Source organism: Enhydra lutris, unplaced genomic scaffold (genome assembly GCF_002288905.1).
Source record: "Enhydra lutris kenyoni isolate GAN:26980312 unplaced genomic scaffold, ASM228890v2 scaffoldscaffold21, whole genome shotgun sequence".
Taxonomy (NCBI): Eukaryota; Metazoa; Chordata; class Mammalia; order Carnivora; family Mustelidae; genus Enhydra; species Enhydra lutris.
In genome coordinates this window covers 68,362,651-68,387,232 of record NW_019154105.1, presented here as the reverse complement: position 1 = coordinate 68,387,232, position 24,582 = coordinate 68,362,651, and the positions used below count along the sequence as shown (strand labels likewise).

Below are 24,582 nucleotides of genomic sequence, written 5' to 3'. Positions count from 1 at the left end.
TAAGGCCCTGCTAACATTCTTGAAAACTCCTGGGGAAGGTGTGATGGCACGGGAAGGGCCTGGGGGCTGGTTCCTGTCAACTCCCCTGCCTCACCTCCTCAAGCCCCCAGGACAAGTCCCCACACAGAGGAGAAAATGCCAGTAGTTGAAAGAAAAAGGCCAAAAAGATTTAAAAAGAGCTAAGAAAATCTGAGAAAATGATAAAAGCAATGAAAAACAAATAAATCAGAACTACAGATACCTGGAAATGAGGGGACTTAGAAAAATAAGAATTGAATAAAGAAATGAAAGGGTTCAGGAAATAAAACAAAAAAATTCATAAATAAAAACTGAAAAAAATAAAAATAAAAGTAAAAGCTGAACTGGTAACACACAAAGGCAATTGATGTGATACAGATGATGGGAAAGAGGGATATAAAAAAAGAAATGAGAGGGGTGCCTGGTGGCTCAGTGGGTTAAAGCCTCTGCCTTTAGCTCAGGTCATGATCCCAGGGTCCTGGGATCAAGTCCCACATCAGGCTCTCTGCTCAGCAGGGAGTCGGCTTCTCCCCTCTCTCTCTGCCTGCCTCTCTGCCTACTTGTGATCTCTCTCTTTCTCTGTCGAATAAATAAATAAAATCTTAAAAGAAAAAAAAATTCTCTCTCCCACTAAAAAAAAAAAGAGAGAGAGAGAGAGAGAGAGAGATAAAGAAACAAGAAGCATATCACACATATCCCAGCTTCAGGGTAACCTAACCCTAACTCTTGTTTGGATCCCAAGTCACACAAACCATAAGAAAATAAAAACAAACACAAACGATATTTAAAGACAAGGGGAGCAGTGCACACACTGACCAGATATCTAGTAACGCTGGAAGGTTATCACTAATCTGGAGGAGATGATGACTGCATCATTTTAAAAATGAAACCCTCATGTTCCATCACATAATTGAAATATTTACAGATGAATCGTAAGATGCTTGGAATCTGCTACAAACTAACCCAGGAGGCAGGGGTTTGGAATTGTGAGGAGATACAGAGAAAAGAAGACTGGACATAAGCTGGAAACTATTGAAGCTGGACGATGGGTAACATGTTGCCTTCCAACACCACCTCTGGCGCCCAGCGAGGGCATCTGACAGTTGGCGCCCCTCTGACACTGGCTACCGTGAGTGCAGAACCTGTAGGCTGAGGACTCAGCCTCACAAGACCACACCTGCTTCAGATGCCTCCCGTACCTCCCACCCACTGACTATAAACTGGGGTTCCCACGACCTCCTGCTCAGGCTCGCAGAACTACAGAAGCACCTGTACTAACTCATGACCCGTGTATCATGAAGGACACAACTCAGGATCATCCAGACGGAAGAGACACGCAGGGCAAGGTGGGAGGCAGGGGGCACAGAGCTCTCACCTGCCCAGCCCCCAGACATGCTCCCCAACCTGGGAGCCCTCCAGCTCCCCAATATCCCCTGTGCGGGGGCTGTTTATGGAGGTTCCACTGCCCGGATGCAACTGATGAGATCGCTGGCCACTGAGATAGAGCACCTCTCCATCCCTTCTCTGTCCCTGGGGGTGGGGGTGGGGAACTTGAAGTCCAACTGACTAAGCATGTCGTGGTCATTCCGTCCACTGCCCCATCCCAAAGCCGACTAGTGGTCCCCAGCTCCTAGTCCTCTCATTAGCACACAAAAGACACTCTTAGCACTCTGGGGATTGCAAGGGTCTTAGAAACCATGTGCCAGGAAGCAGGGACAAAGACTAAATATATGTTTCTTATTGTATCACAGGTAATTTTGTACATGTTGGAAATTTTGTACAATCAAAACAATTTTTTTTTTCCTTAACCCACTGAGCCACCCAGGCACCCGTTTCTTTATCTATATATTCTCTCTCCTGTTTTTTTTTTCCTATAAATAGCTTATAAATTCCCTACGAATTAAGCTGAAGTCTAGGGGCATCTGGGTGGCTCAGTCGGTTAAACATCTGCCTTCGGCTCAGTTTTCTGAGTTTTTGAAGAAAACTTTATAAGCAGTCTTCTACAGTTTGTCTCTTTTTCCCCTTTGCTTGTTTGTTTCTTCAATGCCACATAGGAGTGAATCATATGGTATGTGTCTTCCTCTGACTGATTTCACTTAGCATGATACTCTAGCTCCATCCACATCATCGCACAAGACAAGAGTCCATTCTTTTTCACGGCTGAGTACTATTCCACGGTGTGTAGCTACACCACATCTTCTCCATGGACACTTGGGCTGCTTCCGTACCTTAGCTGTTGTAAATAATGATGCTATAAGCTTAGGGCTGCATGAGTTCCTTTGAATTAGTATTTTGTATTCCTTGCACAAATACCCAGTAGTGCAACTGCTGGGTTACAGGGTAGCTCTATTTTCAACTTTTTGAGGAACCTCTGTGCTGTTTTCCACACTGCCTGCACCAGCTGGCATTTCCACCAGTGCACGACGGTTCCTTTCTCCATATCCTCACCAACACCTGTTGTTTCCTGTGTTGTTGATTCCATCCGTTCTGACAGGTATGAGGTGGTATCTCACTGTGGTTTCGATGATGAGTGATGTTGAGGATCTTTTCATGTGCCTGGACTTTACTTATTTTTCTTTTTTTTTAATTATTTATTAGTCAGAGACAGAGCACACACACAAGCCAGGGGAGCAGCAGGCAGGGGGAGCAGCAGGCAGAGGGAAAAGCAGGTTCTCTGCTGAGCAAGGAGTCCGATTCAGGACTCAATCCCAAGACCCTGAGATCATGACCTGAGCTGAAGGCAGATGCCCAACTGACTGAGCCACCCAGGTGCCCTTAGACTTTAGTTTAATTCGAAGGGAGTTTATAAGCTATTTATAGTAACAACACACCCCATCTGACCACGCTGCATAAGTCACTTCTTTCTTATTTTAAATTTTAAAAAGTAATATATATTTGCAAAAAATCAAACAACCTAAAACACAGAGGGAAAGTGCCCCCTCACCCTTGGGGCACAAGGCTGCACAGCTGGGGCTTTGGAGCCACGTGGCCAGGCCCCCAGAGTTGTGCGTCCCTGCCTCCCCCATGTCTCATTCTCAGGAGGAATCACTGCTGGAGAGTTCAATTTAAGAGATTATAAAAACTAAAACTTACCATGCTTCCAGCTGCCATCATTACCAAAACACTGTAGTACTGTTCGCACAAAGTCCTTGGCATTAAAACAAATAACAGGACATTTACATTTCAGCATTTGAAACAGAACTTTCCTGGAAGATGAAAAGAAAGTCACTGATTCAGACATTAATTTAGAATTTCTGACCTTAGAGAAAAATAGTTTTGTTGCTCTACTGACAGGTATCACTTGCTAGTACTACCATGTAGACACTCCTCGAAGATGCTCATGGAGATTAACTGGGATCTTGTGGGAAGGTGTTACTTCTCTGCACTTAGAGATGATGAAGCTGAGACAGACAGGCCGCCCAGCTGTTCAGAGCCCATCCCTGCGGAAAGTCACATCTCGCATTCCTGATTGGAGCATATACACTCTGGACCCCTGACAGGCTCCCCAGCATGGCTCTCTAGCCTGCTCTCCCAGCACATGCTCCCAACACTCTGCCCTCTGCTCCCACTGAATTGTCTTTCCTCTACCAGCACACAGTGCCACATCCTCTCACAGTATGGGGCCACACCACATGCTGCATTCTTGCCTGCAATTCTCCTCCTGCGATTTCTGCAAACTGCCCCTTTCGCACGCAGGGGGTTGCCCCTTTTCTGTTCCTTCTCTACTCCTGTTCATGTACCAGCCGCAGCCAGGACCACATCTGTATGTAATTTACCTTGAAAGTAGGCTTGCCCCATAGCACCGTGAGCTCCTCGGATATGGGATTCTTAAGAGTCATCATTTATAGCACTAACCATGACACCATGCAAAACACTTCAAAGGGCTGCTAACACTGAAATCTCAGCACAACCCTGTTAGGCAGGCACTAGGTCCACTTTACAGACAAGGAAACTGAGGCTCAGAGTGGCTAAACAATTTTCACAGCAAGCCCCTATCTTGCTGCTGCCAGGACCCGCACTATAAATCTTCCTTTATAGGAACTCTGTATTCGTACATTAATGAGGGTCTTGCATGAGGCCGAGGGAGAACGAAAGCAGGAGCCCACTCAGCTCTGCACACAGAGCCGACAGAGGGTAAGAGGTTAGATTCTGTTCTGCCTGCTGCACGGGCATTGGCATTTTCTTGTGTGGTTTCATGGGGGTTTCCCTGGAAGAGGGGGCCCGGCCGGTAGGGAGGACAGAGGGTCTGGCTCTACAGACTTGGAAGGGTGCAGGGAGGAGAGAGGGGAGAGGGGCTGGAAGATTTCAGGTGCGAAAAGCTGCGTTTCCACACTGATGCCTTTGTTTGCTGCAGAGTCCCTACTCAGGTCACCTAAGAATTGCGGGATCGCCCACTAGTAAGAGATGCAGGCTAGTGGTTTCTATCTCAAGGTAAGACAAACAACAAAAAGAGCATCCTATAAGACAAAGTGGCTGAAACACAGTGTGTTTTGTAAGTCAGTTATGGAAGTCGATTGTGTCATGTTTGCAAACAAAAAGGCAGCCAGAATATAAAAAAAGCTAGACTTGAGTCTAAAAGAGGAAGCCTGAGTGGAAAGCTCAAGACTGACTAAAGGCTATTTCTTGAGTCTCAGTTCCATGATCTATAAAATGGAACTAACAAGACCCAACATGTACAGTTAATGTGAAGACGAAGAGACTGCGGGTGTGTACGAAGACCTTGCATGGGTTTGCAATAAATGCTATTCGATACATTTTGTATAAAAAAGTTATGTGTTTTCATTTAAATGTGATTTATTTAAATTCATTTTATTTTATTTTTTTAAAAGATTTTATTTATTTATTTGACAGACAGATCACAAGTAGGCAGAGAGGCAGGCAGAGAGAGAGAGAGGAGGAAGCAGGCTCCCTGCTGAGCAGAGAGCCGGATGCGGAGCTCGATCCCAGGACCCTGAGCTCATGACCTGAGCCGAAGGCAGAGGCTTTAACCCACTGAGCCACCCAGGCCCCTATTTAAATTCATTTTAAATCTCCAACATACTATCATGGAATTGGGATTATTACTTCCAATTTTATGGTATGTGAAACCATGTCTTCATATAATTGTCTTGGAACTCACAAAAGTTAAACCTTAATATTCATTAATCCAAAAATACAACTGAATAAATATTTGTGAAGCACACGCTTCACAAATTGTCCTTGGCTTGTGGAGACACAGGAATGAGCAAGACATAAAAATCCCTGGCAACGGGGGCGGCGTTTTGCACACATGCACCTCAGCGGGGATGTGGGCGGTGGGCACGGGGCGGGGTGGGGGAGCACTGCTATGCACAGTGAGCAGGGAAGGCCCGCGGACCATGCTGTAACACCACAGGGAAGACTTGAGGGGTAAGGAGAACAAAAGTCCTCTTGAAGAGGGAAAGTTCTCTACAGAAAATTTTACCCGATACATGTGGAAGAAATGATAAACACAGAAAAAATCACCATCTTCTGGGAGTACTTAAAAAGCGATTTCAACGACCACCATGGGGACGTTCACAACAGAGAGAGCACGCTGACACCATTCAGCCCACGGCTCCATCAGAACGTTACAGATGTGAGGACAACATGACTTCATCGCAAAACGTAGCCAGATCAAGGGCAGGGCACCCAGCCAAATGTGACATTCAGAAAAATCGTAGATAAAATTTTTATCTGAAAAAATATAGAAATTTTTTTAGAGATGTATGCCTGTAGTGTAAGAATGTTTCTTCCAACACTTGGGACATAATTATACTAAAAAATTGTTTATCTGGAATGCAAACTTAGCATCCTGCATTTTTATTTGCTAAATCTGACCATCCAGCTGCACCACAGATGGGGCATGAGGTGGGCAGCACCACCCGGGGAAGTGCCCTCGAGACAAGAGCTGGAGCAGGATAATGGGGCTTGCAGGATGAAGATCTAGTCTATAGACATATGGAGGAAAGGGAAACAGGCAAGGAACCCCACAATCACAAAACAGGTAAGCCCAGGACATGGGGCCTCCTGCAAGATGGGGTCAGAGGTCGGAGACAAGAAATGGCACACGTGACTGTGCTGGTCCTGATCCCAGTAGATCGAGTGTAGGGGGACATTTAAAAACATTCAGGTAACCTGAAATGTGGACTGAGTATTAAATTTGCTAAGTCTGAGAACAGCATTGTGTCCAGGTGAAGAAGAGCCCAGGTGTTTTAGAGCTGCCTCCTGAGCCCTGGTAGCTAAAACAACTGTCTGGGATTTTCCCTAATCTCTGTTCCCTACCCCTCTCCTCGAAAAGGGGTCGATGAAGGAAGCACAGAAAAACCTTTGGTAACTGTTTGGTCCGAATGCGTGTGTATACAGGGCTCATTACACTCCTGTCTCTAGACTCAAGTTTTCATAGTTTGCTTTTTTGTGTTTTTGGGGGGTTTTTGATTTAGAGGAATGGGGCAGCACACCCTGTGGACCCCTGGGAGCAGACTGCAGGGTTGGGGGAGAGTGGCACAAGGAAGTCCCTCCGGGAGAGCAAGGAGGCTGGGGTGCAGTGAGAGCAGGGGAAGAGGAGCTCCCAGGCCTGGGGAGGGCCCATGGGCAGACCTGCAGGCATCGTTGGGAGCTGTCGCAGGGCTCTGAGTAGGGAGTATGTGCCCTGACTTAATGCGCAAACCCTTTCTGGGAGCCGGGTGGAAAACAGGCCAAGAGGCAGGTGGAGGCAGCAGGCCCTTGGGAAGCCCCTGCCTGGTTCAGTGTCAGGGGGAGCAGGGGAGGCCTGCACCACGTGGGAGCAGCAGAGGGCAAGGGCGGTCAGCTGCTAGCTGTACTGTGAAGGCAGAGCCAGTGGGGTGTACTAAGAGCTTGGATGAAAATAAGAGAGAAGTTAAAGAAAATGCCAAGACTATTGGCCTGAGCTCATGGAGAGCAAATGCTGACATTAACCTTGACCACAAAGGCTGTCGGAGGTGGGTTTCAGGAAGACAGGAGTTGTTTTGCACATGTTGAGGACTGTCAGATGTCCAAGTAAAGAGCACTGAGTGGGATACATACATCCAGAATTCAGAAAAGGCCGTCCAAACATTAGGACTATTCCCACGGAGGTCTTCCACAGAATAGGCCTGCCTAATTGCTCTTTCAAAAGAGAACAGTGTAAAAATAAGGCTATGGGTGGGGCGCCTGGGTGGCTCAGTGGGTTAAGCCTCTGCCTTCAGCTCAGGTCATGATCTCGGGGTCCTGGGATCGAGTCCCGCATTGGGCTCTCTGCTGGGCAGGGAGCTGCTTCTTCCTCTCTCTCTCTCTCTCTGCCTGCCTCTCTGCCTACCTGTGATCTCTCTCTGTCAGATAAATAAAATCTTAAAAAAAAAAAATAATAAGGCTATGGGTTTCCTGCAAGCAGGCTGCTCTATTAGTCATATGTTGTCCCATTCTCACCAAAAATTACTGCAGTACAGGTGCCTGATGTTAAGTTTATGATTGTTGAGGCACTCATTTCAAAAGACATCCATATTGCCTGCTGTATGACAAGCCACTGGCAAAACACCCAAACAAGGAACAAGGCCACCCCCACCTGTGAAGGTCCCCCTCCAGATAGGCCAGGGGCATCTAGACACCTGACCTGTGACTGATCTTGCTTTTCCCTTCCTGAACCCTAACTCCCACTTTTAGGACTTCTATTAGCCAATAAAAGTAAAACCTTGAAACTCCCAGACCCCCATCCTCACACTGTACTAAAGGCAAAGCCTCAGGCCTGCACCCTCTCTTTCTCTAGCTATGACTTTGCTGTGTGGCCCCTGGTGTGCTGTGTACCCTCTAGGGCCTGTGAGTAATGAATCTTGTTCCTCAGAGTTCCCTGATGGTTTTTGCTGAATTGTGTCTTGTGATGTTAAGAACTCTAAGGGTTGGGCCAGCCACAGCACTGGCCCCTGGCACTCCTCACCGAGACAACACTGATGCCGCAACTGCCTACAACTCCCCCATGGCCCAGTGAGACTGTAGGAGGCCCACAGGGCCAGGCCCAGACCCCATCTTCTCACCCCAGGCCCTGAGGCCCCGTGAACCCCTCTTCCAGACAGCAGTTTCGAGGATCTCCCACTAAGCAGCTAAGGGGCTGGGACTCGGAGGGCTGGGTAGGCCCGAAGTGGATGTCCCCACCCAAGACAGAAACCCCTTCAGGCTGACAACTCCTGCTAAGAGCTGTGAGGAGGGCAGTGGCTGGAATCCACAACAGGGCTTTTCAGGATCGCAACGCGGCAGCTCAAACATCCTGCTCATTCTAAAATTGTCCCATTCTAGGGGCTCCTGGGTAGCTCAGTTGTTAAGTATCTGCCTTCTGCTCAGGTCGTGATCCCAGGGTCCTGGGATTGAGCCCCACGTTGGGCTCCCTGCTCCACAGGAAGCCTACTTCTCCCTCTCCCCCTGCTTGTGTTCCCTCTCTCAGTCAAATAAATAAATAAAATCTTTAAAAAAATTGTCCCATTCTAAAGGGGCAGGTCCAAGTGAGCTATATCCTAACTATTTCCACAGAATGAAGCTTTGAAACTAGCATGAAATTAGGTGGTACTGAGGACAATTTACTTTCTAACACTGTAAGGCAGTGAGATAAGGAAAATCATTTGGGACTGTGGTCACAGCAGCAGATCTTCAGGCCTTGGGACCAACCTTTTCTCACTAACTTCTCATTGAGATGTTTCAAATCCTGGAGGGGCTCCCATGGAAGGACAGACCCTTTATTCCAGAAGCTCTCTGAGGGAAAGCAGGCCAGTGTGTGCAGAGCTTTCTGTCATTTAGATCCATTTTATTTTCACGTACCCATAAAAAACTTCTAAATTTTAAATAATTCGAGCTTGGGAGACTTTCAATTGGACCCAACGAAGCAGACATGTATGCAGGAAGTAAGGCAGTGGGAGGAGATTTCTGACCTGGCAAACTGATTATATGCTTCTTGCTCTCGGCCCCCAGTGGAGGACTGCTCTGTTTCAAGGTAGATATACTGCTCATGGAGTGTGAGGCCTTCCCCCAGGACACTGTTAGAGGCTGAGACCTCCAGAAGACCGCTGCCGTTTATACGGCTCTGTAGTAACACTGCAATTCCTTTAACAGAGGGAGCCAGAGCCTGTGAATACAAATACAGTTTCAAGTTAAACACAATGTATTTATTCAAGAAAGGTATGTCTTACAATTAAACAGAGAGAAAAGGTCTACAATTAAATTTGTAAATAAATAGCTCTCATAATGACAGTCAAGGCCAAAAACCAAACCCATGATCTTACTCTTCAAATCTGGTCTCCTCCCTAGTCAACATCATAACAGAAGCCTTAGCCAGTGTAACACAATGGGAAAAGGAAATAAAAGGCATATAAATCAGAAATGAAGAACTATACCATCCCTATTTACACATGACACAAATGTCTGCATAAAAACCCAAAGGAATTGGGGCGTCTGGGTGGCTCAGTAGGTTAATCCTCTGCCTTCGGCTCAGGTCATGATTTCAGGGTCCTGGGATCGAGCCCCGCATCGGGCTCTCTGCTCAGCGGGGAGCCTGCTTCCTCCTCTCTCTCTCTGTCTGCCTCTCTGCCTATTTGTGATCTTTCTAAAACAACAACAACAACAAAAAAACCAAAGGAATTAACAAAAAACTCCTGGAACCAATATGAGAGTTTAGCAAGGTTGCAAGAAACAAGATTAAAACACATCAATTGTATTTCTACACACTCTCAGTGAACATGTAAAATTGATCTTTTTCTAAAAAAAATATATTACCGGGGGTGCCTGGGTAGCTTAGTCCGTTAAGTGTCTGACTCTTGACTTCGGCTCAAGTAATGGTTTCAGTGCTGTGAGACTGAGCCCCGCATCAGGCTCCATGCTGGGTGTGGAGCCTGTTTAAGATTCTTTCTTTTTCTCTCTCTCTCTCCCCTTCTGCTCCAACCCCCACACGTGTGCACACATGTGCTCTTTTCCCCTATTCTATTATAAATAAATAAATTTCAACACACAAGAGGCCGGTCTGTGCCCCTTATCTCACACCACACACAAAAATGAACTCAAAGCGAGCCACAGATTTTAACGGAAGAGTGAAAACCATAAATTCTTAAAAGAAAACAGAAGTAGGGGTGCCTCGGTGGCTCGGTGGGTTAAAGCCTCTGTCTTCGGCTGGGGTCATGATCCCAGGATCCTGGGATCAAGCCCCGCATCCGGCTCTCTGCTTGGCGGGGCGCCTACTTCCTCCTCTCTCTCTGCTTGCCTCTCTGCCTATTTGTGATCTCTGTCTGTCAAATAAATAAATAAAATCTTGAAAAAAAAAAGAAAACAAAAGTAAATCTTTAAGATCTGGGATAGGGAAAGCATTCTTAAATATAAAACAAAAGTGCAAGCAATACAAAAAATTGGTAAATTGGAATTCATCGGATTTTTTAAATTTTGTGTTTCAAAAAACATGAGTAAGAAATTGAAAAAAATAAGCCACAGATTTGGGGAACTAATCACAGACCTGACAAGGAACTCATATCAGAATATAGAAAGAAGGCTTACAGATCCAAAATAAGACACAAATAACCCAATTTAAAAATGGGCAAAAGATCTGAACAGACATTTCACCACAGAGCACATGAGAAGATGTTCAAGGTAATTAGTTATTAGGGAAATACGATTTAAAACCACAGTGAAATAGCACTTCACACCCACTAGAACGGCTAAAACCAGACAGACAACAAGGATTGGCAAGAAGGTGGAGGGCTTGGAACCTTGGCGTGTTGCTGCTGGAATGCTTAAAAAGGCATCCCCACTCTGGAAGACATTTTGGCAGCTTCTTAAAAATCTGAAGAGAACTATGCATTACCAGTCACTCAGCCCTGGGCGGGTGGGGGCTTCAAATCTTATTCATAGCTCTCTTATCAAAATCAGACACTAAGAAAACGGGGTTCTTTTATGGTGCCAAAGAAACAAACAAAACCCAACACTGTTCACTAACCTGCTCAGCTCTTAGCTGGGTTGAACCGTCCTCATATATCAGCGTTATGACCATGGCCACTGCCTGTTTGAGCATCTCAACCAGCTGGCTTTTCTCCAAATCATCCAAATACCTAATGTCACAAAAATGGTCTCCACATGCCCTTGCATTCCCACAGTGTAAGTAGGCTTCAACCTCATCAGCATCTTCTTCCAATGCTACATGTTTACTTGTTTTCCCTGAAAAATGACATGTACTACATTTTCTTTTAAGATTCATGGGCATTTCTTTCTCTTCATTATTTTTATTTTCCTTTAGGAAATGCTTTCTTTTACACTCTGTTTTCTGTAGGACTGAAGCCTCTTGGTTACACTGTGGAATGAAACAACTGGGAGGAGCCAATGAGCTGATGTTCTGGTTTCGGTCAGCTGATGGCTGATCTGTGAATCTGATACTAGAGGTGGGAAGACAGAGCTTGATGGACACGCCTGACGCCTGGCTTGTAGAGGAATTCAGATTCTGTAGAAAAACATGAAATGTTTCACTAGAATGTAGATTCTTAAGACAGATCTATAAACCAAACTAATTTCTGGTAAGCTTTGTCTAAGGTAAAGTGGGGACAAGCTTCACATTATCTGTAATCACACTTTCTAAGGAAACGATATAGTAGCTCTAGAGCAGTAATTTTTCTCAGCCCAGGTAGAAGTGTGTATCTGAACCACGGGCTGGAGTAAATAGGAGTCCCAGAAGTCTCTAGCCATACCGGAGCACGTAACGATAGGTGCCATGGATGGGAGGATGTTTCAGATGCGCCCAACGCTCAAGACGAGTGATTTACAACTTCCAGGTAAAGGCCACTTACAGAACAAATGAAATCACCACAACTATTTGATAATATGTTCCTCTGTTTACTAACATTTTTAAAACTATAGCTCAACAGCAATCCTCTTCCTGTCTTGATCTAGAACTGTGGAATATTCATTCATAAATTCACAAACCGAGGGTAAAAAAAAGAATCTCTACCCATCTCATTACTGTATCCATTTAGAATAAAATGTGTATTAACAGCTTATTTTTCAGATTTGTGTTGTATTTGTTTTAAACAAATGTAAATTAATAGAACTTTAAAAATAATTTCAGAGGAAAATGTTTCAGTATTTGGCATATGGTCACAGAAAATTTAAGTTTATACTCCTGTTTTAATTACAGAGAAATATTACATGGTTTCAAGAAAAGACTTCGAAACATAAAGTTATGTTAATAATTCTGCAGAAGAGGATACAAGAAAAGGAGTTAGAAGAGCAAAAAGGAAATACAAAAATCTAGATTGCTGAAGAATATCTTGCTCATGTTGTTTTTAAAGGGATGCTTGTGGGTATTAAGCTACCAGAGTACAGTATTTAGATTCTAGTGGTTTTATTTTAATGACAATGTAATCATTTTTAAATGTCAATGCTGTCAATACACCAGGAATTATATACTGTGAAACATTTTAAACTTGTTCTGAATATTTTAAATATCAACTTAAAAATGTCATGAGGTGGGGCACCTGGGTGGCTCATTGTTAGGCGTCTGCCTTTGGCTCAGGTCATGATCCCAGGGTCCTGAGATCGAGCCCTGCACCAGGCTCCCTGCTCAGCTGGGAGTCTTCTTCTCCCTCTTCCTCTGCCTGCCCCTCCCCTTGCTTGTGCTCTCTCAATCTGTGTCAAATAAACAAAATCTTTAAAAAATATATGTCATAAGGTATATGCGCTTTTCGAAATTCTTTTGTGAGAAAAGCAGCAAAACGTTGGTAAGCCGGTGATGGGAGGGCCACGCCAGAGCAGCATGGAGAGAAAAATCTCGCTGGCCTCTCCCCCAGCTTCAGGGCAAACCATGATCCTGTTAACCCTGAGGTGGATCCTGCCATCCCCACTTTACGACAGGGAGTTTCAGTCAGACTGAGCTAGGCGAGGCTTCGAACACAAGCAGTTTTTGCCCCAGAACCTATTCTCTTGGCCACTGTGTCTCCCGTACAAGGTCTCTGGTGAGATGACCTCTTCTTTCCCCTCCCCTCAGGCCCACACGACACAGCTCACCCATGGAGAGTTGTGTCCATTTCCTTCTGAAACTTCTCTGCATTTCAGCTGTCCCACAGCCCCAGCTTTCTTCCTAACCTAAACATTTCTGCCAAGTCCCCTCCCACTCTCTAAAGGTGGGGCTCCTGATCATCCTGTAGATGTCGACTCAGGCAGAATTTTCACACTTCAGGAAGATTCCCAGACTACGTTCCCCCCTCCCACCCAGGAAAAAAAAAAAAGAGCACAAAAATGGGTGAGTGGTCTCTCCTACTGTCCTTGGGACTGACCCCTACCATGGCACCCAATGCACCATCCTGTGGGGTCATGGCACTTTTGTGTCTTTCCTTCCCCATCCAGCAAGTTCAGCTGTGAGCTCCCGGAGAAGAACTCCATTCTTGATTTTCGGAAGCGTGGTAGCCACAGTGCCTAGCATACATTAGACACTTAATAAGCATGTGTTGAACGAGTGAAAGTTATTTAGAATTAATCATATTTACAATGATTTACCCTTTTTTCCAGTGATTGATTCTCATTTTCAAGAAGTACTCTATACTCATTACAGGAACTGTTTACCACTTCTGCAGCTTCTAAAAACACAAAAAGGAAATGTGCATTAAAGAAACATTGAATCTAAGTCATATAATTAGCTAAACACTGAAAGTGGCCTCTACAACCATGTCACTTACTCATCATTTACTTACGTAAAACAGTGAAATAAAATTCAGACCCAAAATGTATACTACCATTGCAATAAATATTTATGTAACATATCTTCAAATTATCTGGAGACAGAACCACATAATCATGACACATTTATTAGAATTATTACTTGGTATTTCTACTGAATACTGGAGTCTGAAAACCCAAGTTCAACATTTTGTGGAAACCTTGAAAGTATTAAAGGTTTGAGGAAATTCCTATAATGAATAATATTGCAATGGAACAATTAGAGGTTCAGTAAAGCATCATTAGTACAAACCTCTCTTTTAAATTTTGTTTTAATGTTAGTAAGCCTGGGCTGAACAGTAAGTGATAGAACCACATTCAACCCTAGGCAACATGACTCAGGTGTTCATGCTCTTAGCACTGTGATTTATGCTCCCTCTACAGCAACAATAACAACCAAGGAATGCAAACAGCGGGAATCTTTGCAGTAGAAAGAACGTAGGATAGGGGCGCCTGGGTGGCGCAGGGGTTAAGCCTCTGCCTTCGGCTCAGGTCATGATCCCAGGGATCAAGCCTGGCATCAGGCTCTCTGCTCAGCGGGGAGCCTGCTTCCCTTCCTCTCTCCCTGCCTGCCTCTCTCTGCCTGCCTCTCAGCCTACTTGTGATCTCTGTCAAATAAATAAATAAAAATCTAAAAAAAAAAAAAAAAGAAAAGAAAGAACGTAGGATAAATTTAACGAAAAGGCATGAGGCACTCGATGAAAAGTTAAAATCTCATATAAGTGGCATAAAACTAGATCTCTACAAATGGAAAGACATAGCATCCAAATGGGCACAAAATGTCCAATTTTTCCAAAAACAAATTTAATGCAATTCCAATTAGAGACCCTACAGAGCTCTTTCAATTGAAAAAATGTCAAAGTGCATATGAAATATTAAATATTTGAAAACAGACACGAAAGTAAGTTAAAAACCAATAAAAGTCTCGCCTTGCTGGATTATCAGAACATACTCTTTAGCCCCTGCAATCAAATTCACGTTGCATTCAAATAGGAAGAGTCAAAAGATTTCTAGAACAGAACAGACAAGGCAGAAACTGACCCAAAGCTTTATGAGACTCTACTACAGAACAAAGATGGCATCTCAATCCAGTAGAAAACAACAGATTAATAAATAGGGATAGCAGCACTGCTTCTAAAGAGCAGAACACACTGGGAAAACCGTTTGGAAGAAACATGATAAAGGGATGATATCTGTGTTTTACAGAGAGTCCTTAAACACTGGCAAAAAAAAAAAAAAGACAATTCAATTTTAAAAATTAGCAAAAGATAGGAAGAAGCAGTACACAAATTAGCAAATCCAAGAAACAAACATGATATAATACTCAAACTCACTAGTGGTCAGGGAACCAACCAGAAATGGATGGAAAATGTAGTTTCAGGCATTGCTGGTAAAAATGTGAATAGCTAGAATCTTCGTGGAAAGCAAACTGTCAATACCTATTGAAATTAAAAACATGCATCATTTGTGAGAGTTGGCAAGAGGACTGCCCCAAAGGGGGCAAAGACAGGCTTCCAGGCTGCTACTAATGTTCTGTTTCCTGATCTGCGTGAAGGTTACAGGGGTGTTCGGTTTGTGAAATGTAGAGTTATGAACTCAGAATGTATGTGTTTTGTGTGTAGAATGTATGTATGTATGTATGTGTGTGTGTGTGTGTGTGTAACCTCAATAAAAACAGAGGTATGAAGTATATAAATCATCTAACCAAACAACCTCACTATTGGCTGTTTCATAAAAACATATGCAACAGTAAATAGGTCTAAACCAATACATCTATGGCAGTGTATTGGTTTATGGCAAAGGACTGAAAGCAAAGCAGATACCAATCAAGAGAGAGGGTGATGAATAAATTATGTAACATCTACACCATGAAGCACACAGTCACTGAAAAGAATGACTTAGAGCTTTATTGGCTGCCTTGTAGATGCAGAATCTGTGAAAATATCTCATTTTTGCAACCCATGACCGAATCTCCCCATTTTTGTATGTATGCTATACACACCCAGTGGCACAGGCCTGGTCCCCAGGAGGCTGACTCTGAAGTGGTTTGCATTTGGAAAGGTTGCTGGGGAGTGCTCTCAGGATCAACGTGTACAAGAGCATGACAGGAGGACCGGGCGTCACTTCAGAGGCCTGCTTGCGACCTGGGTGGCCTGTAGAGTTATCCCCCAGTGGGTCAAGGGGGCGGGACTTTATAAGCCAGCACCAAGCAGTCATTGTGTCGGTTGCCCCTGGGAAAGGAGTGTGCAGCTGAGACAGCCACCCGGAGAGGCTGTGTTGTGAGCAGACAGACAGGCAGACACTCCTAGCTGGTGGGGTGACGAATGGCTTGGTGCTAGTGCAGGAGCCTGGGCATCCACAGGGCTCAATGCCGTCCTCTGCTGTACCGCACCGCTCCCAGCCACTTGCTGCAGATACGTTTCTGAAAGCAGCTCCTTCAGGATTCTGGTGGGCCTCTGGCTGGGGGAAACTTTTAAAGGGAAGGTTAATGGGATGACCTGTGTTCCCTGGTCATAGCAGCTAGTCTCAAAGCTATAAAGGAGATTCGTGTCCCTGCTCTAATGCACATTCTAGAATCCCCTCAACCTGGCTTAGCACCTCTGCTGGTCTAGGTGGCTTACCCGACCGATGGAGTTACCCAAACCTCTCATCCCTGAGAGGTGTAAGCTCCTGGCTACCATGGTCACTGCACTGGCCATGAGATTTGGACAGAGGACAGAGGTGACCAAGTGCATGCTCTCCTGCACCATCATGTAACAGCAACCCTGACTTCTGATGACCAGGACGCACCCCAAGCAGGGTGCAGATCACACGCCCTGCCTGCCAATCTCTTGGCCTAAGACTATTAAAAGGACAAGGCAGCAGCTGCAGCTTCAAATTAAATGGTATTCTTCCCGTAGCCCCGGGGGACTTCCCCTCTGACAGTAAAGCCTCATTCTGCAGAACCCAGAGGTATTGGGGGAGAGACAGATGTACTGACTGTAGCCCTGGAAGTGATGATAAGCCGGACCACTCCCAAATCCCCTTGTTGGTTTGTAGGCCCCTTAATTACACATACTGGGGACACCACCCTCTGGAGGGAACTCCTCCACGCTGCACCTGCTACAGGTTCCTCCATCAGGGTGGTGTTGCTGGGTGTGTGGCTGAAGGAACCCTTGGGTCCCAGTCACGTGCCCATTGCAGCTCCCTTACTGTATAGTGGGTGCCCATGTCCAATGCAATGCTTGTGGGACTGTCAGTGGATCAAAGGCTCTGAGCCTTGGATCACAGGGTTGAGGCCCTGCAAACGGGAAAGGGAAAGCCATGCCTGGAATGGGTCAATGCACCCTTAGGGGGACAAGAGGTTCAGTGTCATCAACTTGCCACCAAGTGACTGTTTCCTCAAAGGATGCTATTACTATGGTGTTTGGTCTGTTATTGGAAGGTTGGACACTCAGCAGAGGCAGTAACTAGATCAGCCCTGGTGAGTGCGAGCGCAAGCGGTTGGGTCTAGGCGAGGCCTCCACCCCACCCCATGGCCACTCGAGAGCCCCAGGTGCTTGTACTGGGACAGCAGGTGACAGACAGGCTAGTGGATGACATGCAAGTCATTCCCACTGTTTATTCCTTCAACCCTCTACCTCAGGGAGCTGCTCTGTCTGCTTTACTGTGTATAGTTCTTTACTCCTTGGTAGCTAATCCCCTTACTAGCTAACATGCTGTACCTTTCCCTGTTCAAATTACCCTACAGTTTGTTTCACCTGTCGCATGTCTCATGGGCTTCAACAGGCCCAATTGGCCCTTCTTGGCTAGGCTGCTGACTTAACAGCCAGGAGAGAAGGAGGCAAAAATTCCTCCTTCTACAACAAGCATTCGTACGGTCTTCAGCAATGGTGGGAAAATGAGACACTGCCTTAACAGAGGAGTAGACACTTCTGCATGCCCCAGAGGCATCTGGGATTCAGGATTTGAACATGCTGACCCACATGTCCCCATGCCAGATCTCAGGGTCTGGTCCCTCTTCCTGATCAAGGCCCTGACCTTGAGGTAGCACACCTGCCTGGGCTGAGAAGCCAACCTTCTCTAGAGCTCTCCAAGTCTCAGGACCAAGCACTGGTCTGTGGCTGTGAGTGGTCTCTTTGTAGACTACCAGGGAAGCCCCGATTACATTTAGCCTTTAACCGCTAATCACTCCCAGCCCTTGTCTTTTTCCTAAGGATTTATTATTCCTAGCCACAGCCACCAATACCATTGTCTGCCACACCATCCATCCCCAAAGTTGCAACCGCACTGCTGCCAGACCTAGTCTGCCTACCACCTGTGATGGTCATCAGTGCCAGTCAAACACCACAACACTGCCATGTGCTCAGACCACTCCTGGCACCAACTGTAGCAGATCAGGTTCCCGGGAACCAGACTGAGCTTCGCCCACAAGAAGCTGATGGGGGGATGGAAGGACTGAGTGAAGGGGATGCTCCCGTACGGTACTGTTGCAAGAAGACCTCAGTCAACCCCATTGCAGGCGGAGAGGGGTCTGGATGGCACAGCACAGCCACATATGCAAGCTAGAATTAGTCACAGAAAGAAATGGACAAAAACAAAAGGGACAAACTAAGTTTACTAGCTTGGGTTAGTAACAAGGGGAGGGTTCAACAAACACAGCAAAAGTCCGAACTAAGAAAACATGTGCAGATGAACCCTTTCACTACTTGCCTGTGTGTATAAGCATTTAAGAAAATATTTTTTAAATGTGGGATTATTTTGGTTTTGTTTAAAAGAATTTCCTAAGTATTACCTTAATAGAACCCTCCCAAAATATCGAGAAAAATATTTACAACATATATAAAAGAAGTCCCTCAAGGGGCCCCCGGGTGGCTCCGTTGGTTAAGCATCTGCTTTCTGCTCAGGTCGTGATCCTGGGGTCCTGGGATCGAGTCCTGGATCAGGGTCCCGGAGACTGCTTCTCCCTCTGCCTCTGCTGCTCTTACTGCTTATGCTTTCTTTCCATCAAATAAATAAATATTTAAAAAAAAAAAAAAAAGTCCTTCAATATGTATTGTGTGTAGAAAGCTCTTACATATCCATGAGAGGAATCCACAGGTGAGTCCAGCTGTGGCAGCATTCAAGGAGAGAACAGCTCAGCCCGCCTCACAGCTGGAAGCACACCAGCAGTTAGAGGGCCACCCAAACAAGCCGTCCATCTCACAGGGTACTCACTGGAGCTGCAGGCAAACCCAGTGCAGTTCACATTAAAAAAGCATGCTGGTGGCAGTGTTCTGAGCAACAGGCCTGGGTGACTCAGTCGGCGGGGCACCCAACTCTTGATTTAGGCTCAGGTCATGTTCTCGGGGTCCTGAGATGGAGCCCCATATTCAGTCCAACACTCAGCAGGGGATGGGAGGGTCTGCTTCCTCTCCCCCTGCCCTTCCCCCCACTCATGCTTTCTCTCTCAAATAAGTCTTTAAAAAAAAAGTTGAGAGAGAGCAGGAACAGGGTGGGCGGGGAGAGGGAGAACTGAGCCAGGAGCCCAACATGGCACTCTTTTCCAAGACCCTGAGATGATGACCTGAGCCAAAGGCACACACTTATCTGAGCCACCCAGGTACCCCACAAAAAGTATTTTAAGCAGGACCTTGTAAAATGCTGCTCTCACCACTCAACTGAATTAAAGAGAAAGAAAAGGGTAAGTAGAGGATGATACTGGAAAATGTCATGTTTGGAGGTTGCAGCCAAATCTGAATGGGATATAGAGTAAGAGAGGGAGGTGGTGGGGCAGAAGACTGGGGGAAAAAAAAAAAGACTGAACAGGGCAAGCCGGGATCTCTCTGAGTACATGGGATGTTTCTGTAGGTGAATTCTGCAGAGGGCAGGGACAGAGCTGAGCTAGTTCTAGCAAAGGCATGAGGGCAAGACAAGGGGCAATAATGAAGGTGAACAGCAATGAGGAAGCCACTGCCAAAATCCGAGTGAGGAGGAAGGCAGGCTTGTACGAGGGCAGTAGGGATTGAAATCCAACACCTGGCGGGGCTTGCCAAGTGACTGGACATAAGGATTTTATGTTTATTTAATAGAAATAAAAATAATACAACATGTTTATCCATTATACTCTTGACTATAATGAACATAATCGAGACAGATCTGTTTAGTCATTTAATTTTATGTTATCTGTCCTTGAAATCTCAAGGATTTCTATTGGATGGTGGGATAAAGACACCCTTCACATTAATGAACTGGATTTTCACGAATATTTTCCTTTGGGGTCTCAAACTATATTACTTTGTAATGTCTGTAAAAATATACACACACACATGGGGCGCCTGGGTGGCTCAGTGGATTAAGCTGCTGCTTTCAGCTCAGGTCATGATCTCAGGGTCCTGGGATCGAGCCCCCCATCTGCCTCAGCATCCCTGTTGAGCAGAGAGCCTGCTTCCCTCTCTCTCTCTGCCTGACTCTCTGCCTACTTGTGATCTCTCTGTCAAATAAATAAATAAAATCTTAAAAAAAATACACATACACATATGTACATATTATAAACACATGTATATAAATATATATACACATACACACACACACACATATATATATATGTATTTTTTTTTACTGGAAAACCAAATTCACATCTAAGCTATTAAAATAAAAAACAATTGTACCAGAAAACATTATTTGATTTCTATAGCTACTCAGACAAAGCAGAGACATCTTCTAATAACACGTGATGACTCCTCCATATAGCGCTGGACATGACCGCGGGTCAGCTGGTAACCCTGAGCCGCCCTGCAAACAACTCCTCCCTCATAATTACCAAAAGCTTTCAACAGCATTACTGACCCATCAAATGACAACAAAAATTTAAGTGAGATGAACCCATTTTTCAATGTAGTTTAAAGGTGCATGGATTGAAGTACAAAGCTAAGCCACAGTCACAAAAGACCCAACAGGACAACGGCTGGAAGAACAAAGTTTATTTCTCTTTCATGTTCTGAGGGGAGTATTCTCAGCTGGCTGGACATGCTTCATGCAGCCTCTCCAGGACTGGGGTGCTTCCGACACGTTGTGCAATCCTCCAGGACACGGCTTCAAGTGCAGAGTTCAAAAGAAGGGTTCCTACTGGAGGTCAGGACAGAGTCCTGCCCTGGACATGACACATACGACCTGAGCACGCATCCCACTAAGAGGCACGCAGGTCACACCCGATGGCAAGGAGACAGAGCATGTAGTCTGAGGGGCAGGACAAATGCTGGCATGGAGTACAAGTAATCTCTGCCCCAGAAGTACTCTGGAGCAACATAAAATGCCTGTGGTCAGGAAGTGGAAGAGACGGCCACAGGTCAGGACGATGCCTACCTTGAGCAGGGAGGGAGTTCTCACGGAGAAAGAAACTTCGAGGTTCTGGATGCAAGGACATTGGAAATCCTCTTTATCTTCATTCGTTAAACTATAGTTTAAGTTTTTGCATATTTTGTGTTTTCACAGCAGAGAATAGGTAAGTATGTATGTATTCATAAAAGATTTTATTTATTTGACAGAGAAACAGCGAGAGAGGGAACACAAGCGGAGGGAGAGGGAGAAGCAGGCTTCCCGCCGAGCAGGGAGCCCACCATGGGGTCAGATCCCAGGACCCGGGTATCATGACCCGAGTTGAAAGCAGATGCTTAATGACTGAGCCACCCAGGTGCCCCATAGCAGAGGGTTTTTAAATAAAGATCACTCTGGGACACCTGGGTGGCTCAGTCGGTTGGGCAGCTGCCTTCAGCTCGGGTTGTGGTCCCAGCGTCCTGGGATAGAGTCCCGAGTCGGGCTCCTTGCTAGGCAGGGAGCCTGCTTCTCCCTCTGCCTCTGCTGCCGCTCTGCCTGCCTCTCTCTCTGACAAATAAATAAATGAAATCTTAAAAAAAAAAAAAAAAAAAAAAAGATCAATCTTGCAGCAAGAAGACATACACAGTCCAACCCTTACTGGGTGTGCATCTTGACATCCCTCAGCCCAGCACGTAAGACACGTAAACCCTGAAGTGACCTATAACACTAATGTTTGGTTTTACTCGTTTGTAATAACAAATATCTGTAGTTACTCTCATTGAATTAGGAGTTCGATTTTTATATTTATTTAGTACAAAATGGGCTTTAGAAATGAAATGCAGATTTATAGTATTCTCCTTTTAAGAGGTAAGGGTCGGGGTGCCTGGGTGGCTCAGTGGGCTGAGCATCTGCCTTCAGCTCAGGTCATGGTCCCTGAAGCCCTGGAACGGAGCCCATGTTGGGCTCCCTGCTCCAGCTCCTTCCTGCTCGTGCTCTCTCGCTATCTGTCATTATCTCTGTCTCTCTTTCAAATAAATAAAGTTAAATTAAATTAAAAAAGAGATAAGGGTGTGACACAATTACAGCTCAGCCTGTGACTAGAGTCCAAGAAGCAACTAGATCTCAGGTCCAGCATCATGCATCAACAACCCACCAGCAACCCAACTTAACCAAATCCACATGAAGTAAGAACTAAAACTGGTGAGAAGTCTGTAGCAGATGGATTCCAGGGTGGTCCCATGACCCCTGCCCCCTAGTACTCACACCCTTGAGTGCAGGTGGGACTTCCTGGCTTACTCATCACCCACAGAGTACAGCACCTGTGACAGGAAGTTCACAATCACGTCGCAGAAGACTGTGATGTCAGTCTCGCCAGAGAAAAAGCAAGCTGCTGTCAGTAAAGCTGAGCCTCAGGAGAACAACGTGGAAAGGAATGGAGGGTGGGTTACAGTGAAGAGCTGGGGAGAACAGAGGCTCTCAGCCCAGGAGCCTATAAGGAACTGAATCTGCCAACAACCTTGTGAACTGGAAGCAAATGACCTCCATTTGGGCTTCAGATAAGACCTGAGCTCTTGCGGATATGTCCGCATTCTAGCCCAGCAGAGGATGAAGCCAAGTTATGCCCAGGCTCCTGACCCACAGAAACTGGGAGATAACAAATATGCCTTCTTTTATATCACTAAGTTTGTAGTAACAGTGTTGTTCAGCAATAGACAATACAGAATCTTTGTGAAATGTATGCGATTTTTCCAAATGCAGTAACACTTAAAAGAAAAATAGTATCTTTTCCCATTACCTCTCAATAAATTTGTGAAAACTACACAATTTTATAGGGTATTTGAAGAGCATCACAAGAGAGTTCACAAGATGGGCTAACGGCCCTAAATCTTTCTCAAGTGAGACTCACACTAAAGCTACCAGAGGCATTTCATTATTCCTATCACTATTTCTTTTTTATTCCTATCAGTTTTTAAAGGGAAGTACATTTCCACCTCTGTCAAGTGCCCACTGCTATTTTAGAAAGTATACAGAATAAAGGAAAAAACTCTTCGACGTTTAAATATCTTCTTTACTACCCACATCCCCATCCCCCAAAACATTATCAACTGCTAGGTATGTGTTCCATACCCAAAACTTCCTAGCTCATTTACCAATGACCTTCTATTATGAGGCTCATGAGCAACAGATGCCTGAATACGAACAGACCGCAATGTTCGGTGCTACTATATCTTAATCAAGAAACTACACTTACATAGCTTTTGCACTATTTGTCAACGCTCTCAATGACTTTGTCACAATCACTCAATTATATCTCACGTATAACTTACTACACAGAAAAGAAACGACAAATTATTGGCCCAGACTTAAATATTAAGACACAAGCAACAACAAACTGCTTTGCAAGTAAAACAAAGAACTGGTGTTCCGAAAGTCTCAGTCACACTTGCGCACCCACGCCACTGCTATGTGACATCACATCATAAACACACACACCTGAGAGCTCATAGCCCTCGGGCAGCGTAAGACATACAGTCAAACCCCCTTCTCCCATCCGCCACACACAGCAAGGAAGTACTATGTCCACGTGTGTCCAATGACCGGAGAGCTAAGGCCGAAGCAAGGTGCACTGTGAAAGAGACTAGCTCTTCTGAGGTTACTGAAACAGCTGACTCGGATTCTCAGGAAATGTCCGACAGAAATGTCTGGGATAAGGAAGACAGTGTTTCCATTTTAAAGCAGTAAGGGCCGAGAGAATGTGCACTCTAGTGAGATGCTCAGTCATAATGGAATGAGAATAAACCAAGACCCAGGCTCCATTTGTCTGTAGCAAAAACCTCCCTACACAATAGAAGGTTCCTGAGAACAATTCTGCTGTTTCCTTTTCAAATCTTAAGAAATAATTAACATTCAAGGTAACAAAAGATAGAAAGATGATTAGAAAAATTACTCACTCTTTTCATTCTCTCTCCAATTCTGAGACTCCACTAAATCACCTGAATGTATAGCAGACATGATCTTCTGTGCAACACTGGAGAGTGGTATCTCACAGAGATCAAAGCCTACAAATGCCTCATAATTTTCCATTTTCATAAATCCTAAACATAAGATAAACATAACATCCACATATTAATTTTGAGACTTCAAAGTAAGCAGCACATTACAGCCAGAGGCATTCATACAAATTACTCTAATAATGACCATGGAAAATAGGTAGCAGTTGCCTCCATAATCAATGATACAAAAGTAAGAATGGAGCAAGACAGAGGCTCACCTGGAATATCCTGGTAAACAGGGAGCAAAGAATACATTTTCTAGTCAAACAATTTTGAAGTAAGCAACCTATTCATGTTACTTCCTGAGGTCTGAAGCCAATGGCTGTTAATAATCTTCAAATATACAAATCTAATTACAGAAAAATTATTTTAATTTTTAATCAAATTTAATTAAATAAAAATATTTAATGGACTTGGGTAATTTATCTGATAGACACACAACCTGACATCATCTTGTGCATACTACTCAGCTCTACTGGCCCCTGGGCTGGGCCTGTAAAGGTCTGGAAGA

The 24,582-nt window shown here is 44.9% G+C and overlaps 1 protein-coding gene across 1 annotated transcript in view; it reads right to left on the bottom strand.

Annotated features, from left to right (window-relative positions):
* The window catches only part of LOC111149225 (DNA polymerase nu), a 136,983-nt gene extending 112,875 nt beyond the window's left edge, over positions 1-24,108 (bottom strand). The window contains 5 exon segments of the mRNA XM_022506173.1: positions 3,112-3,224; positions 8,931-9,124; positions 10,979-11,476; positions 13,525-13,601; positions 23,970-24,108. Of these exon segments, the coding sequence (XP_022361881.1) occupies positions 3,112-3,224; positions 8,931-9,124; positions 10,979-11,476; positions 13,525-13,601; positions 23,970-24,108 (1,021 nt within the window).
* Positions 24,109-24,582: the final 474 nt, after the last annotated feature.